Source organism: Stylophora pistillata, chromosome 11 (assembly GCF_964205215.1).
Source record: "Stylophora pistillata chromosome 11, jaStyPist1.2, whole genome shotgun sequence".
Classification (NCBI taxonomy): domain Eukaryota; kingdom Metazoa; phylum Cnidaria; class Anthozoa; order Scleractinia; family Pocilloporidae; genus Stylophora; species Stylophora pistillata.
Window position 1 is genome coordinate 15,982,251 of NC_142529.1, and position 18,494 is coordinate 16,000,744.

Sequence of the window (18,494 nt, forward strand, 5' to 3'; positions counted from 1 at the left end):
TTATGCCTATGCTTGTGTTGCAACTGAGTACTACCCTTGAAGCCTGTTTCGCACTTCTGAGATAATTATTAGCACGAGGATGAAAAAACAAGTACAAGGATGTTCACACCACTCTAAATTTTGTTTTTCGGAATTCTTATTGTTAGTCAGCGGATACTCAAAACAAGGATTTTTTCTTAATTTTGGGAGTCAATTCCTTGAAATGTAAGGATCAAGATTTCCGCTTTTAAGAATTTTATACTCTCCAATGAAAGTTCCTCAGTTTAAGAATACCACCATTAAAAATAAGATTTACATTCCTTGTTTTAAGAATTATGACTTTGAATTCTCATTTTAAGGGTATTTCCACTATTGAATAAATATCTCAAATCCTTGCTTTTAGCAAGTATTCATTCTATGTAGAAAGGTTCTTCTTCCAACTAGATTTATGATAAATGCTTGCCAGAATTTCAGAAATATCTGTGGAATTGTGCTTGTCAAATTCCCAAGGGAATATAACTAAATATAATTTGAAAAACGTTTTTACATTAATTTTTCTTTCAACACACTCAACATCTGTGATTCTTCAAGAAACAAGACCACAGTTTTGAGTGTTCCTAGTTTACCCTAAATATAAAGCATTAGGAATATCCTTGTGGCATCTAATTCACAAAAATTTTTAATTTCAAATGACAATCAAAGTGGTTGTCAAAATAAATCATAAATTTATAACTTCCAGAAGAATAAGCATGGAATGGAAACTGCTACCATTTGTAATTTTTATTTACAATCATGTGATTATTATACAAAAAATTACTGAACCAGAGTAAAGAATCTCAAACTAAATATAAACCACTTGTTGACAGAATTATAGTCATACACCAGCAAGGATAATCATCCTTGTAAAGGGATTGTTGTTGTGACTGTCAACTTATTATTGTTTTCATCTTCAATATGATTCAAAAGAAAAGTTTCTGTATCAATTTCTTGAAGAATACGTCGTAGGTGTAGAGCCTCTACGACGAACATTTAGGTACAGGCAAATCTGTAGCAAGATTTTTAACAAAGGGAAAGAGTAATCTTCAGTATGATTCAAAGGAAAGGCTACTATACCTATTCCTTGATGAATTTGTGTTTGTCATGAAGCCGCTATATACTGTTTATTTTAGTATTAATTGGTAAATATGCATAAAGATTTTTATGGAATAGTTAAAATTGCAGCATATTAAGTTAACATGTAGCTGTGCCATTTCTTGAAGAGTTGGTGTTAGGTATAAAGCCATGCCACTTTGCTGTTAATTTGATATACATCAAATGAAGTGAGGTGTAACTTAAGTCTTGCTTTAAAATAAAACTTGCTGCTGTGCATGTATCTTAAGTTCAAAATAATGTAAAACATTTTAAAGAAAGTACAATTTGGGTTTATTATGTCAGATTAAAAGTTGTTGTTGAGTTTGTAGTATGGCCTGGCTAACCTGTGTTACATACACAAAATATTGATAGAAAGAACCACTTCCTGGAGTTAAGATCCTTGTCTCAAGGACATAGGGATGATGTATTATTTAACAATCTTTCAGAAGTAATTACTCTCTTTTGAGATCTCTACTTACTCATTTTGAAAAAAATAGGTCTTACCATGAGAAACTTTAGTCACCTTAAAGTAAGGACTCTGTTATCAGTTTTTGGCAGTATTTATCACTCACTCTTAGTGCATATATATTCCTTGTTTTGAGAACTGATAATTACACTCATTTTGAGTGATATCAATCCTCATCTTTAGAACTTCCTGTTCCTCACTCCAGGACGCAATTTTAAGAAAAAAATCCTTAATTCAAGGTATCTGGAAACATACATTACAAACTTAACGGTGCAGTAATAACATACACATACACAGTGCGAGTTACACCATTGAAGAAACATCATATCGATTGATTGAACTTATGCTTAAGCTTCTTTCGCTGCATTTCCTACTTGTGAACCACTTTCTAACGTTGATACAGCTCCAGGAATACCAAACAAGCCTCAAACAAGTCACTTAACGAGCAGTTGGCCGTGAGCGACACTTCAAAATCGGATTATCGGCGAGCAGCGACTCGAGTCGTTTGAGCCCGCAGTTGAAATTACCAAAAGATCAGCGTTTTAAATGTAAAATTTATATTTATATAAAGTTTCACACATAACTCTTAGGACGTGTCGATGGCCTTACGGTAAAAAGGAGTGCGATTTGAGCGAATCACTTGGTGGCGATATAGGTGGTTCATATCCACCGTCCTCAAGTAAAGTTCGCACATTACTTAACTTGCCTTCTTTGTTTGCTTTGTTTTCTTTTTCGGACACAATAATCATTTTCCTGGATGTATACATTTAAAAATAGAAGTATTGATGCCATAAATGAAATATACGCTGCAAGAGATAAACGTGTATTCGGAGATTGGGCAAACTTTAATCAATTCACAAATGAAAAACGTATACTTTTTTACTCTTTCAAGATTATCATTGGCTTCTTTTTCACCCCAACCATATTCTTAGCAACAAAGGTCGCCATTTCGTTTGTTTATCACTTGCCAAAAACTATCAAATACATTCAGAAGCCTAAAATAGAAAAAAGTTTACAGGAATCGACCAATCGAGCGAGCGAGCGAGCGCCATTCATCACATGATCCCTACAACTCATTCTTGCGCATGCGCAATTCACGAGTTAAAAATGAGAGTCAGCGTTTGCAGCTTTTTACAAACCAGCTGAATAAAATATTTGCACAGACTTAAACAACTTGTAGTGAGCAAATGAATTTTGCGATTGCAAGATAGATGTGAACAGAGTCATTCACCGTGAAATCCGATTCACCTTTTTGAGACAAGATTATAGGTGTTTACGCACGACACAATCGATCTCAAAGTTACATCCACCCTATGGGATTTTCGTAAGCCTGTAGAGTCTAGGCAGCTGTCGAGGTTTGATCCAGACGTAAACGGCCTCTTATTGTTTCCACTAACTTTTGTACTCAACTTCCAACAAAAGGTCTGTCGGATCTTTAAGAACTATCTCGGACCCATCTCGTCCGTGAGAGACGTCTTGACATTATAGATGTTGGTATCTATGGCTGCGCTGACACGCCCTTTGTCTGTTAGGAGAACCTTGATTGGTTGATCGTCTTTCAGGCGTCGAAACGCTTCCGAGTTTCCTTCGTGAGGTTAGACGATAATACAATTGCAAACGAGTATATTCTATCATACACGACGGATCTGTGTATACATTTTTTCGATATTTCACGCGGCCCAAAGGTTTTTTTTACGATATGACGTTTCTTTTCTTCCAAAAAAAGCATTATACGCTTTTTCGCCTCTACCCGTTCAACCTATACTGATATCGTCTACGACCTAACCAATAGAAGCACAAAAAAACAAACGTAACAGTTCTTCCTAACCCAGCTCACTTAATGCGTCCAGAGACAAGCTTTTTTTCTAAGTTTATTGCATTGGAAAATCCCGCTAATTCTCGGATGTTATGTACAGTACTAAGAATACTGACTTAAATTCTAATCGGGATTACTTGGAACGCTGATAATAGAACACGCAAGATGTGTGCCTTAAATACTTCGTTATAGGTATGTCAGGAATAACTCTGGTATGAGAATTTCGAAAGTGATTCAGGTCTCTCTTTCAACTACTCCCTTTAACCCCATATTTTATTAACACTGCTACGGGGAGGGAGAAATGGACGCATGCCCTTACAGGTGTTTTCTACAAATAGTGTATTTGTGTCTGCACGGCAAGTCTCCTAGCAGGTGTGCTGCCCAAAACGATACCTGGAAGAAAAGCTAATTCAAGATTTTGGGAAACACTTGATTCTGGAGAATCATACTTTTTAGTTCAATATTCAGACTAAATTTTTCTCGATTGTTTTCTATTTTGGAAAATAACTATTGCCATTAGGACTTATACTAGAACTGAGGTAAATGAATTTAAAACTCTGCTTACATAAGAATAATCAGCATCCTTGATTACACTTTAGGGTAAAATGCTAACTAAAAGATCAATTGAAGGACAATTTTGTGTCAAAGAGTTTCAAATAAACTGCGAAAAAATCACTGTTCTTGAAACTTGTTTCTTTTGTTTTGTGCTTTTCATAAGTTTACACCGCAATCGGAAAATTCATATTTACACCCTGTTATTGAAAAATCCATACGTTACTGGAGGATCAGAACAAGATTGTGAAGGGGAAGAAAAACAAAATGCAAGAGCAATACGATGATAAAGACTAATCAGAAAATTAGCAAAATATGAATGGTCAGGAATAGAAGCGGCTCCTAAATATAAAGTTCCTTCCTGCCTGTTTCCTTTTCAAGTGATCGAATCTGTTAACGCCAGTAAAATATTTTTTCGGTTGTGTGATTGTTTATGATAGTCATCGTAGAAGGAAAGAAGAAGATTTCTCACACGTCCTCAGAGTTTCTTGTTACTTCCACACTCAGTTTTGTGTTTCTTCCAATACTTTTTCTGGCATGTTTTACCACAATAGCACACTTCTTTACATCCAAGGCACCTTTTTAAAGTTCCACTCCTGGAATGGCAAAAGGCGCACTCTAAACCCTGCAATGGTTCGGAGAGGCCCACAGAATGCCCTGAAAAGACAGATCTACCTACTGACGATGTGGCATCCAGATAGCACGGTTCTGCAGAACTAACAGCATTGAGCGGAGAACTTTCCGTTCCATGTCTTTCTTTGTCAAAAGCTTCTATATCAGCACCAAAAAGTAAAGAATTAATCAAGAGATGGGTGTGTTATGGAGTTACGAAATTACGTATTAGCTCTACGAATCAATTCAGGGGTGAGTGCGCTCATAGCTTTCCTTCGGCCACCCTGAAAAGTAAAGAGTTGTACCAGAGAAACTAAATACAGGGTGGGACTAATTTTCACCTCAACCACCTCAAGCCATGAAGTATCATTCAATCAATAACTAAATCTCACGAAAGAATAGCCGTGGTATATTAGTTACCCGTGATGTCTGGTGAAATTGTACCGAAATCTCGATTTCTTTACAAAAAAGTTGTGGTGAGAACGTACATGATCTTGGCTATCTTGTTCCTTATTGGGACAAATGAGCCAGCAATACATCAAATATTTTTGTTCGCACGTGATTGGTCTAATAGCACCATGTACCAAATATGCCCCAGCTAAAACTGGAGAATATCCGGTGATATACCTCAAGCTATATTCCCCTATGGCAAGTCTCCCTCTATATTTAGAATGTCATGCAAGACGAGAGAGCGTTTAGTGTTTGCTGTAAGAGACAGGCCACGTTTTTTGTTCAAAAAGTCGTACCAAAGAAAACTGAAAAGGGGACAACCCACGCAAAAAACGGTAGGCAGTTCGTTTAGATTTTTTCCCGCACGTTGCAAAAATATTTGAAGGATAATGTTCTGTTCCTCGCAGGATAATGTTTTGATAAGGTTCTATCCCTCGAAGATCACGGAATACCGCGAACTTTGCTTTCAGCATCGCATCTCAGAACAAATAATGTATTCGAACAAATACCCTTGCATTTTTTCGCACCACATGAAGGCTATTGATTATTGAACGTATTGCAAGTAACTTACTGGAGAGATCTTTGGAGCTTTCGCGTGGGAACAAAAGGGATATATACGAATTAGTCCATACACCAGAATCACCATCTTGAGGAACTCGGGCTGCATTTGTGTATAACATTTTACGGAATAAAACCTTCTCCTGTTGAAAAATAATTTTGATTTTAGCCATGTAAGCTGCCACTCCCAGTTTCAACTGAACAAAAAGATCGTATCCAGGAGTAATCGCCCAGATATTTCAGCTTAATTTCAATTATCATTATATTATTTATCGTTACCAACATCGTCATTGTAATAATCATCATGATCTTTATCATTAGCATTCCTCATCATTATCAGTATCACTGATTATCATCATCATTATTATTATCATTACCATAAGCATTCTTATTACTTTCAACTCCAGCATTTACTATTACTATCACTGCTCTCGTTTCAATTGCCTTCGCCAGTTTATGTTATCATTATTGCAATGTTATAAAACTGTTTTTAAGAATACCCACTAGTTATGATTCAACACAACCATAAACACACATCTAATGAATATGTGGCCAACATTTAAGCATATAAAATCTATAAAAACAATAGACCGCACTTTCTATCGGTTTACCGATGTAATGACCCACGAGAGATGTTTGAAAAACACGAGAAAAGTTTGTAAATCACGAGTGGAGGTGAGTGATTTACAAACTTTTCGAGTATTGCTGTTGGGAAATGTTGTCTATTGCTTAATTGTCTCACGTATTTGCAGAAACAAACTAAGAAGAGCGAATAACAAAAATGACAAAAGTGACCCAACCCCAAGATGGAATGAAGAAATACACAACATATTTGTAATAGTGAAGATATGTTGGCCAAACAAAGATCATACTTATTTGCTTGTTTCTCGCTAAATATGTCAATACATCAAATTCAAATATATCTAGGCGTTGTCTTTAATCCTCTTGATGATTTGATGTATTCGAGTAAAGTAAAAAGAAAATATCGACTGGAGTCTAACCAAACAAATATTTCAGAAAGACTAATTTCTTTCGAATTTTTTTATTAGATGCTACTAATGCAAGCGAGTAAAATCAGAGGCTCCTTGGAGCTACCTCACAGTATGTCTTAGGACCAAATTATTCCATAACGTGGTGAGAACTTTATATATTAGGCACTTAATAACTTTTGTACCATAATTCAACAGCGCGTTAAAATTCTGATTAATAAGACTTACGCCCAGGAGCGAAATAGCTCTCTCAAAAAGTGAGTTGTGTGTTCAAAAGAAAGGTTAAATCCAATGAAATTTGCAAGACCTCAAAAAGATGGTACATCAGCTACCAAATATGCGTAAAGCATAGCCGAAACGAATACGCGAAATCAAATTGGAGAATTCATAAAATCAAATGAAATCTTGAAAACCTCAGAACTTATTAAACAAGCTGCTAAATATGTTTAACATGTAGCCATGCATATGGCAGCAAAATAGATTCACGAAAGACAAAAATTAAAATCGCTCACTCGGTGCGACAAAATATTTCCATAACTATCGTCGAGTTTAGGACTTTAAATAAAGTTCGTTTCTTTCCAGTTGAGTATGTACTTTTCATCTTCGTTTTTGAGGTTCACAAAGATGTATTTTGATCAAGAATGGAGAAAAAAAAAAAGGAAAAACTAGTTTAATCAGTTGATTTTAGCGCACGGTCTGACAAAATATGTCCGTGTTTATGGTTGCGACTGTTTTCGTCGTCGATTTTAAGACTTTGAAGCCCTTTTCTTTCCAACAGAGTATTCTTACGCACATTTCCTCTTCGTTTGCAAGGCCCACAAGGGTGTATTTTGATAAAGGATGGAGCAAAAGGAATGGAAGAATAGCCCATTCATTTTAGCCTACGGCCCGACGACAGCCGCCATTTTATGTTGATAACTTCATACACACGTGCAAAAATTGAAGCCTCCACCCGCCCCAGATATACGAATAGAAGAAGGTAGCGCGACTATGAGCACAGAACAAAATCTAGTATGCGAGGCAGGGGACAACGCCTTTAATCCAAGTTTTAAAGCATAAATTAATTGTCTAGCAGATTGAAGAATGGAGTGTATGAGTGAGTGAGTAAGAAGGTAATCTTTCCATAGCGATACCTTAAAGCATGACTGATTTCATGCCATGAGTGTAAAACGGAAAATCGAATTAGACCAAGAAAGCTCAGCCTGAAACACTTCAAGCGTCCGACCTGTTACTCTATCAGTCAATCTTTTGACATCAAATAATATATTCTTTTAGAGTTTCGAGGATGCGTTAAAAACTAACTCAACACTATCAGGAATTGCATGGAATGAGTAGAGTAGTGATGCCAAGAACATCGCTTAACGTCAAACCTATACAAAGTCAGTTTAACCTGGATACTCCTTTTCTTTCCCTCAATATCGAGAGAACGTTTTCAGACTTTTCAACAACGATCCAATAAATCCTAGAACTTGTAGTCAATGAGGGATGGCTTGATGATCACGTGGAGTGAAGGAGATACTGTCAGATAATAGCCATCATCTAATCTCATTAATACATAAAATCCTATCTTACCTCCTGCTGAGCTAGAAGTCTGTTTACCCTATGAAGATAAATTCTGTTGCAGTAATCTGCAAAAAGGCTGGTGTCTCCCGGATTCTTGCGAATTAAATCTGCAAACCGCTGACAGTCACAGAATTTAACCTTAGCCACTGGCAAATTTTTCCACTTGAACATTTTTTCCACTTTGATGACGAAGCCCTTCTTCTTTACCATGTCCTCTGGTTCATATGGTTCTTCGATGATTCCTCGTTCGTCAACATAATGTACGCCTAACATCTTTGACATTCAACAAAAAAGTATAGCCGATGTGTTCAAAATTACCTTACATATTATTAGGATAACCTCTCCTCAGTAGGATGACCATAGCTAACAAGGAGGAGTTGTTCAATTAATCAAAGCGAAGATAGTTGTCCCATTTCGACCTATTTGTCGTGTTGTAACTTTTCGTGAGCTGTAACCTTTTTAGGTGGCAAATATCTCATTCCTAACTCCAAGCTCGAAAATCCCTGGTAACCTGCTTAAAAGCTATTTAAAGTTTCCAAGCTCTCGCCATCCACGGCCTCATAAGGATCGCAGTGGACCTGTAAAAGCTTGGAGACCTTCGCGTCACTCAAACAAGAATGTAAGATATCCAACAGGTCACAGAAGGAAAACGCGAAACACTTATTACTCTAATTTTTATGTATGTCTTTAAGATAAATTAAAAAAATGTTTTTTCAACTAAACCTACCTCGGGTTCCTTCAAGTGCTTATATATAATGTCTGCAATAGATTCTCTGAGGTCAAAAAATGGCGGACCACCTTTCCTTTGTAACTTTAGTTCCATATCACTCTTGGTGTGAAACATTCTAACGAGCATTTTAGAACAGCTAAAACAACAAGAAATGAATAAATTAAAACAATATTGTGACAAAGAATCACGAAGAGCTTTGGAGGGAATTAAGTGGTGGACAAGGATTACAGTTAATATCCAGATACCTTTTCCGGCTTAATTTTTTGCTTTGCGCATTTAACATTTAAGTAACTCGTAATGCATCGTAATGGAAAGTTTAGCCGGGCGAAATGTTTGATCAGCTTAACTACTATGCGCGCGTTGAATGTGAGATGATAATAGCCAGCGAGGCCGAGTTGGTCATAATCATCTCATATTCGACAGACACGAGTGGAATAATTGCTTTATTAAAAACGCCCCAAAATATAGACAGATCGTACAAATCTTATTTTGTAAGGACAAAAGGAATGTTGCAATATACAAAAACTTTTTCGGTTTAACTCGTCTTCCTGCGCACGCATGGTGTAATGACCAAGAACCCATGGTAGCTAAGCCAATGAAAATTCTTGAAATGCATTATCCAATAATCCAGTTTTTAATAATTGCATAAATCCAACTCGTTGATTTGATCCCCTAAATCTTGTTCAGGATTACAAGAAGCATGCGAACTCCTTAGTTATTCTTTACTTGTGTTCTCTTATGAAAAATCATTCGCTGATCCCATTTCGTACATACCTTTCATCAGTGAGTTTACCATCCCATTCTCGCATGGCATGGAAAGGCAGTGGAGCTGGGTTTTGTATTACACGTTCTCCCACTGTTCCTTCACTTAGTTTGGAAATATTGCAAAATAATTTACCGACTTTGCGTGAAAGTTGGAACTTGGATGAGCTAATATCGACATAGCATGAAAAATGCATCCGTTGTGGGTCACTGTAAGGATGTCAAAACAAGCAATAATTAGTTTTGAGCATTAAGAGATCATTATATACGTCCATGAAGTTTGGAAAGGAATTTTCAGATTCCAAATGTCTCTATTTATTGACAACTGCATACAAATTGTGATTTTTTTGTGGCAAATCAGCAGACATTTTGGAGTCATTTTCTTCCAAAGAAAAGCTAATGATTTAGAAATCTAAAATCAATGGTTTAGAGTCATCAGTATCTCTTTGTTAATTTATCTAAAGCTTAGCTGCTCTAGCAAAGATTTTCCGAAGCTCTTGAACCCTTCAAAGTTTTATTCATAACGTAGTAGTGCTTAAATGATCACTGCTGAAGCTTTGCACTTCCCAAAAATGCTACCCACCCTTTGGCCCTGTCGAATTTTATTTGGACTCCCGCTGGAGACAAATCTGGCTGGCTGATCTTCATCGTCTTCGCTTTGCAGATGGCGGAGTCTAGAATCTCAAGTTCTGCAGAATAAGAATGTATGTTCTCCTCCACTTTTAGTACCTATGAAAAACGAAAACAAACATTGAAAATGGAGACTAAACACTACAACCACTACATGAAACGCACATAGTCACAGGGTCCTACGTCTTTGCAATGTCCTCAGCCAGTTTTCATTGTACGTGGTCAAGATTAGGGACTGGTTTAAAGCGTCATTTTATCAATTGTGTGCTTATCCACTGTACTTATACTTTGCCACGATGACGAAATTAGGTCAAAGGCGCCATTTTGCAGTCCTACGTTCAGTTCTGGTGCCCCAAATCCTTCCATGTTCATAAGAGAACAGGCTTTTGGAATTTTTTAAGGAATTTAATTAGTTCGCCACGGGAATGGCAGGAAAAAGGAACAGAACCATCCCACCCAGGGGAGAACATCCACCACACAGTAATCTCGTGCGTTGGAAATTAACGTCTCCTACTCCTAACCCTGCAGGAGGTGGGACCTACGGTTTTATTCGTCCTTATCCGAGAAGACTAGAATATCTGTCCATTTCTTGATATAGAAAGGTAGCAAATTATCCTGAGCTATTTTAAGACCATGAGTATTGGTCCGGCCGGGGCTCGAACCCTCGACCTTCCGCACAACACAATCGGCGCTCTAACCAATTGAGCTAACCAGGTTCGGTCAAGTACATCTTTTGAAAGATGTACTCGATCGGGATCCCATTTCACTTTTCCGCAGCGCAAGGGGACATCCCATGGGTGCCAAGCCAAGCATATGTAATAAGTTACAAATATATAATGCACCTTTTACCTTAAGTGCTTGGCATTTTTCGTTGGATTCCACCACGGTGAAAGTCTGCCTTGCAAACAGACCAAATGTTTCGACAGGATCAACCCGTTCAACACTCTGCACATTCTCATCACCAAGACTCACTGTTTCACAATTGATGACAGATATCAATTCGTCGGATGATATCCATATCGTGGATGCACAGTTGTGTTCATTCCAGTCTTCCTCGCGCAGATGGAAAGTCACCACGTGGGTGTTATCATCATATCGCAAGCTGTTGAGAACTACTGGAGGATTCGGCGGTGAGGCTAAGCCCATAGCAAGCAACCACTTGCATAGGAGATGAAATGGATAAATACATACATGGATACAAAGAAAAAAAATCAACAAATAAGTAGTCGTGTGCATACCATTTTTTCATAATATAATCATTCGTTATTTGCTAGAGGAAAGGTAACATTTTCTGTGTTTAACAGAATTATTTTGTTTTCTCACTTGTGAAAAAGCATCAGGACTGCTGAGTTTCCTCCCCACGTACATTATCGGCTTTGGTGTTCCCTGATACCCAGGCATAACCGTCATTTTGATGTTAACTTTTACTTCAACGATGGGTTCTATAGTTGTAGAATAATAAAATGATTTGTTGACGGGGAACAAAAGGTTCTCTAGAATTTGTCTTGCTCCTGAGTCGTGAATTTGTCTTTCATTTACTACAATCTCCCGAGGGAAAAGGTATGCTACGGAAACTATGTTATTTGCAACTCCGTCATTAAAAAGCACATTTATAAATATATATATATATATATATATAAATTTACAAGTTGACGTGGGTTAAGATGCTAAAGAGTAGTATTACCGTTTTAAAATTCTACAAATATGTGCTAAAAATTCGACCGAGAACGCCGCTCTTCGGAAAACTGCCTTGCAACCTGGAAACCCAGCTTGGATATTAATATAACAACAACAAGATCAGAATTTGAGTTAATAGGGCTTCTTTGGCTTCTGACGTTATCGAGTAGATCACGCAGTTTTCTTGCAAGCGCATGGATGCAAAAGAAGAATGTTATCGCTTGTAATCTTGATAGTTCAGTGTCGTTACTAAACCGTTACTAAGTCCTTACCTGGTTTTCTCCCCAACGACGCCTTTATCAAATTCCAGGATAGTCCATACTTCCTCTTAAATTCAGCTGGTAGCTCTTGTTCAAGAACGTCAATTATGTTGGCGGCTAAAACGCAAATAACCAACCCAAATTGCTCGTCAATATTTCCTTCCCATAAAACTAGGAGATTACATCCATTCTTCTTCCCCTTGAATTTCCCAATACAAAATTGTTCAGATTTACTCTGTCCGTTCTCTGTTGTTGAGACAAATGTAGATAAAATGTGAGGGCAATTTATCTTCCCTTACTCACCTAAAAACTTGTGAACACAAAGTGCAGTATATTAGGAACAGCCTATGAATTGAGGAAGGTCCTAGCTTGTTATGTTAAAAACCAAGGCCGGGCGATGTTGATTACAATTAAGATAATCTTAATAGAAATGATTCAAACAATTGTAGAAAATAATTATGGAACAATTGGTTTATTAGAAATATGTAAACTTTCCGGCAGTGCAAGCAGTTTTCCTTGCAGAGCGAGCTTTATCACTCTACGTGCCAACTCACTGAGAGAATTAAGTTGGAACTCGAGTTGTTTTTTTTAGGGTTTCCTTTGTACAGCAGGACTGATCAATCCGCTTTTTAGTGCTCGAACAGCATGAACATGCATACGCTGCAGGCTAACAGCTAACTTTAAAATTGATATGACCTCCTCCCTTGAAGAGTGGTTGTGCCTGATGTATAATTCTAAGCAAGGTCAGAGGCGAAGGTGAAGTGACGCCAGTGTAATGAATGATTTCATTCGCTAGATTGAAGCAACGCTCTGTGAGACGCAGTAGCGCTTGGACAACGTCAGTGGCTTTATCTGAAATTGCAAAAATTTTTGAAAATTTCGTGAGTCACAAGGTGAAGTTAACTTGCCACAGTAACATGCACTTGCAGACAAGCTGGAACTTGTTTCGGCTCTTAGAGCGAAGCGACTCAGAATATCTCCATTCTTCCTAGTTAGGACTCCGATTCAACCACAATTTCCCACCCTAATCCCCCCCCCACCCCACAAACCATCTCCCAGCATATTTTTGGCGATTTCAACGATTTTTTTTTATCCCCCTGAGGTACTCGCTCAGTGACCGGAGCTACGTGAAAACGTTGTCTCTAGTAGGCCATAACTAACCTATAGTCAATAAAGTCCTTTTAGGGTCCGCCTTCACCCAGCAAAGAGTCTCCTCAGTAGAGTCCAATTTGTCCGGAAGTTTTCTACACCGAACAAAACAAAGCACAAGGCAACCACAAGGAAAACAAATAAACAAAAAAATGTTAAAGTCACGTAGTATAGCGGACATAATCAGCAAGCAGACAGAATGGATAGACTCAGAAGGTCTTCGACTATGAAAATGTGTTGTGAATGCTCTGCGCGATAAAAATCATAGCAACATTTTTTTTGGATGGGTATTGAAAACAGAAAATTTAGGAAAACTGCATCGGCAGCATTTAACGTTTTAAGGTTTAACGTTTTATCAGGAGGAAGAGTTAACCAGGATTTTGAATGAGATGCTCGTTGAAAAGAATTCATATTACAATATGCTGAGCCTTAAATATTTCGAGAGATGGCGTCAAAGCTGCCTCAGTCAAACATGTCAGCACTGACATTTGATATGCATGGCCGGACAACTTGTCCGGCAGACTGCACCTGAATGTTATGTTTATTCAATAGCTTAGCATACTTGCTTCCCAATTCGAGATCAATAGCCAGCTTCAAACCGAGAACTGTTGGGAGAAGTTGCAACGGAACACCAACACATTTGTTGTAATACTCCTCTATACTGTCCCATGCATGGCTCCATAACATGCTTGATGTGAACAGCAGGGAAACATTTGGCCTGAATATGAACATTAAAATGATCACAACAGAAACTACTCAGGTTTCTGGATACTCCTTGCGTATCAGCATTATAAACTAGTTAAATTCTTTTAGAAGAGAAATGTAATCGTTTGTCTCACGATGAGGTCACTTGAGATGTGGATCGCGACGTTTCGGCTGCATTCTCCCTGTCGAAGGAGAATTGCAATCTCAGAAGCCTGGATGCCGACGATCAGAAAACATTAGATAACAAACGACGATTAGATAACAAGAATTAAAGGAGTTCTCCTCATCCTCAACAAACTTAACAACTGTCACGACAACAATAACGATGGGAATGAGAACTAAAAAAAAAGACTTACACCTTTAACCTTGGGGAACAGCAGACGAGGACATTCAACAAACCAATGTGATCGCTGAGATTACTTGTATCGATTACATCGAACAACACTTCTGGCGGAAAACCACTTGTACACAAAGTAAGTCCATCGCCTGTCCACAGGGTAACCTAAAAAATGACATTAGGTGAAAGATGATGTCATTGAGTGAATTAATGACACACGCATACTCTGAGAAAATAAAAAAGGAGCAAATGACATTTGAAATTAGTCAATATACACTATATGGCCAACAGCTAGCTATCGATAGTTTATCCAGAGTGGTCGCTGGACTCTACATGAGACTGAGAAATTCAGTTTTGCATATTTATTAAAGAGAACGGTAAATGTTAGCTGGATCGACAAGCTGCTAGTATTTGGTCAGCAGCTCCAGGATCTATTCACACGCAGTAAAGAACTTGATGGACCTTGAAACCGAACAAAGAAACCTCGATAAGAACAGACCATCAGGTTAAGGCCTGTCGATAACCATTTGGTATTACGACCTAAAGAGCGAAAGAGCTTAAGAGTTCATGAAATGCTAAATAGATCTAGAACTATGGCTAAGTAACGCGTTTCAGACTGTGTCGCACGCGTTATTTGCATCAAATAAATAGTAGCACAACACGCGGTACAAAGAGAATGGCCAAAATAGCGTTAAAATGACCATGTGTGACAGGGCGGCTACGGAATAAAGGCAACGAGACTATATACGTTACATTGCTCGCTTTTATTATCCTTTTTTTTTTTCTATTTTTTTGTTGTTGTAATTTTCCCATTTTTACGACACACGCTTACGCTTAGATTTCAATCTTAATATGTTAGGTATTCTCGTTAATAACCATAAGATCCCAAATCACACACAGTACGTTTGGGCCACCTGTGATCAAATGAGTTGCATCTCACTCGTTATTTGTTTATTTGGACAACCACAGCGTACCATTCTCCGACCTTACTTAGCTATGAGCGCACTGACATAATAATAATAATAATAACTTCATAATAATAATAATAATAACTTAGCGCTCATATCCTGAGCTCATGGCGCTTTACAAAACTGTGCGGGGGACTTTACCAGACTGCTAAGCAGTTTACAATCGATTAAAGGCAAATCTAACAATGCCCCCTTCCCCCAATTCACAGTAAACAGGCCAGACCACATCACAGTAATCTCGTAAGTGGGTTGTTTAAAGTCCCCTGCCTAACCAAATTAACTAATTAATAGATATGCAGGGGACGGGACCTACGGTTTATTCGTCCTTATCCGAGAAGACTAGAATGTCTATCCATTTCTTGATGTTATAGAAAGGTAGTACATTCTCCTCAGTTATTTTAAGACCTTGAGTGTTGGTCCGGCCGGGGCTTGAACCCTCGACCTCCCGCACAGCAGTCCAGCGCTCAACCAATTGAACTAACCGGGAGGCGGTTGCACACGTTATTTGCATATATGTGAAACGATAATTCACCTTCAGATTGTTTTGGTGATTTTCATAATGCTCCTGAAGTCTTTTTATCCAGACTGCCAGCTTTTCCTTGCAAACCTCAGCACATGATTTACCTTGTTCGAGGTCTTTCCTTGAAGAGAAAAACAATTTTTCTTACAGTTGCATAAATTACTAAGCGGACAAATGCGAAATGTACAGCGATTGAATTTAAAGAGCTGCGACGATGCTAACTAACCCGACATGCTTTATGTAATAACTTTAGAAGCATACGCGTATGCAAGACAATCCTAAGTAATCCTCATTATTTTTTATTTCTCAGGGAGTAGTAAAAGTTTTATCACAAAAGGGAAGGAAGAAGATAACAAAATCTCTTCAAACCCATTACTTTAGAGTACTCAATATAACATTTTCGAGCTCCTATACCACACATTAGGTCCGATAATGACATTAATTATCACAATTTTAACTTTTTGTTTGCTCACTGAAATAAAATACATTGGGTTTTTTTATTCCGTTTGTTAAGACAAGACTGAAAAACTAGTCATTCTGGATCATACATAGGATAATCTGGTTTTATCAGCTGAGTTGACAGTGTAAGAGTTCTAAAGCCGACTTTTTGGGCACTTTTCCTTCGATAAAACGAATGGCGTAGGGCTAACGCTCGATTTGCCAGCTTCGGAAGTTGTTTACGGTGGCAATTTGCATATTATTCAACTCAATTGATAAAATCCAATTAACTTGTATTATTCCCCACCGACGCAGGAAAATAGTTTTATAGAAAGTTAATGCTTCTGTTCGTGAATTATATACATTGTAGGTTTGTATTAGGCATACTCATGTGGTTTTCAATTTTACGAGCCGTTAAATTAAAAAAGGTTAGGCTTTGTTTCTATCTTAAAAATATGGCTGGTTGTCAAATTGATGACAAAAATCAGGGACGCGTATAGAAGAACACAAACACGCAGATGGTTTCACCAAATAGGTACACCAAAGCTTAAATTGATTTGTAGGGTTCTGCTGCAATAAACTACCTCGATTTCAATACATAGATAGTCTATAAATAGACCCATACGCATTTGCAATTTCAAGTTAGCACCTGCTGAAATGAAACCATCAAAAACTTTAAGCTGGATTGTTGCTTAAAAGAGCTTATAGTCTACTCTTTCGGCCTTTTAAGTAACGTTCCAGGGGCCCGTTTCTCGAAAGTCCCGGTAACTTAACGGGCCCGTAAAGCTGTTCTGTTTTCATTCAAGGTGTGGATTTAAAACGTTTTGAAAATGATAAAACAAAGCTATTAGCTAAAGAAACAAAAAGAACTGGTTTGGGTGCCCGAACTTGCTTTCTTATAGTTTAAAATTTTGATTTTAAAAGGTGGCTTCGGGTCCGTTATTTTACCGGGACTTTCGAGAAACGGGCCCGGAATGGAAATAAGACGCAAATCATGCAATAACACGATTAAATTTAGACCCGTAACTGAAAATAGATTCAAATAAATACAAAATTCAAAACCTAAAAAGACTCATGCTGTGCTTACAGATAGCTGTTGTCATTTCATATGAACGTACTGTTTATGTCCGTGCGAGTCGTTGACTGGTGAGGGAAATGTTGCTGGACGGCAGTATTCCGAGCGGAAGATAACTAACATACATTTGGCTGAATTAAACAAGAAAAGAAGGCCCTATTGCTAGTTACCTTTCCAGTGGTGGATAACCCTCAAACGCACAGGAACCATAATGCTGTCTCCACTTGTGAACAAATGGACGAACCAATGTCGGATTTGTTTTCTCCGACTCATCATTCGTACAACCTTCTCTATACCAGTGTTGTATTTCCGTGTAGAGTGGATTTGTCGCTGCAGGTTTCACAAAATTGTCTAGTTCCTCTTCATAGATTGCCATCACCATATGAGTTAGTGTAGACTGGCAATGAGAATCTTCAAAGAACCCTAAACTTTTTTTCGCGTCCTCTATCAGGTTGTTTCTCTCCTCTTTTACACTTTTCACTTCGAGATCGAGATCGAGATCTCTCCAGTCTTTCCATATATCTCGACATTCCTGGAGAACGCCGTCCTCCCGAAACTTTAAGATACTATCGTCGCTGTCAAATTTCTTCTCTAACAGTTCAGTGAGTAATTTTCGCAGTCGATCAAAGTCGGCCACCGACAGTGCTAGGTTATACCAAATGTTCCACAAGAAGTCTACATCAGCAGGGACATCAGGATTTATCACACTAGCGACCTCTAGGAGCACAGCATCGCGTGCTATCACTGATGGATCATAATCATTCAAATGGAAACTTAAACTCTTAGGACGTTCACGTGGTTTTCTTAGAGATAACTCAGACAAACTGCATAGGAAATTTCTAACATCACCGCATGCTAAGAGCAACACGTCTACATGTTGTTCTATCGATGAGCCCAACAGCTCCGTTATATCTCGGGCTGGTGTGTTTCCCATCGCGTACGTGTACAAACCTTCTGGGTAAAGAGTTATTCGCATCGGATTATGAAAACTTAGGTTAGGAACACCTTGCTTGTCGTATTTTGTCATTTTGGAGGTAAGTAAATCAAGAGAAATGCGACAATGTCTCTTAATGTTTTAGAATAAGCTTCGCGAATCTTAATTCTGAGAATCATGGACTCTCGTCTAA

General features: G+C 38.0%; 1 protein-coding gene and 1 pseudogene across 2 annotated transcripts; one reads left to right on the plus strand and one right to left on the minus strand.

Annotated features, from left to right (window-relative positions):
• The window catches only part of LOC148720290 (uncharacterized), a 167,579-nt pseudogene that overhangs the window by 107,876 nt on the left and 41,209 nt on the right, over positions 1-18,494 (plus strand).
• LOC111340581 (uncharacterized) lies at positions 641-18,492 on the minus strand. Of its 2 annotated transcripts, none has more exons than XM_088739444.1 (15): positions 17,538-18,492; positions 15,867-15,975; positions 14,386-14,531; positions 13,887-14,042; positions 13,337-13,419; positions 12,872-13,027; positions 12,188-12,292; positions 11,562-11,680; positions 11,088-11,396; positions 10,192-10,337; positions 9,621-9,818; positions 8,844-8,982; positions 8,126-8,389; positions 5,578-5,707; positions 641-4,712 (listed from the first exon to the last, which is right to left on the minus strand). In XM_088739444.1, exons 1-15 carry the CDS (start codon positions 18,392-18,394, stop codon positions 4,423-4,425), a joined length of 3,207 nt encoding a protein of 1,068 aa, XP_088595570.1. In that variant the 5' UTR covers positions 18,395-18,492; the 3' UTR covers positions 641-4,422. The 2 variants fall into 2 exon arrangements, with proteins under 2 accessions (XP_088595570.1, XP_088595569.1); XM_088739443.1 differs by having other exon boundaries at positions 641-4,715; positions 17,538-18,491.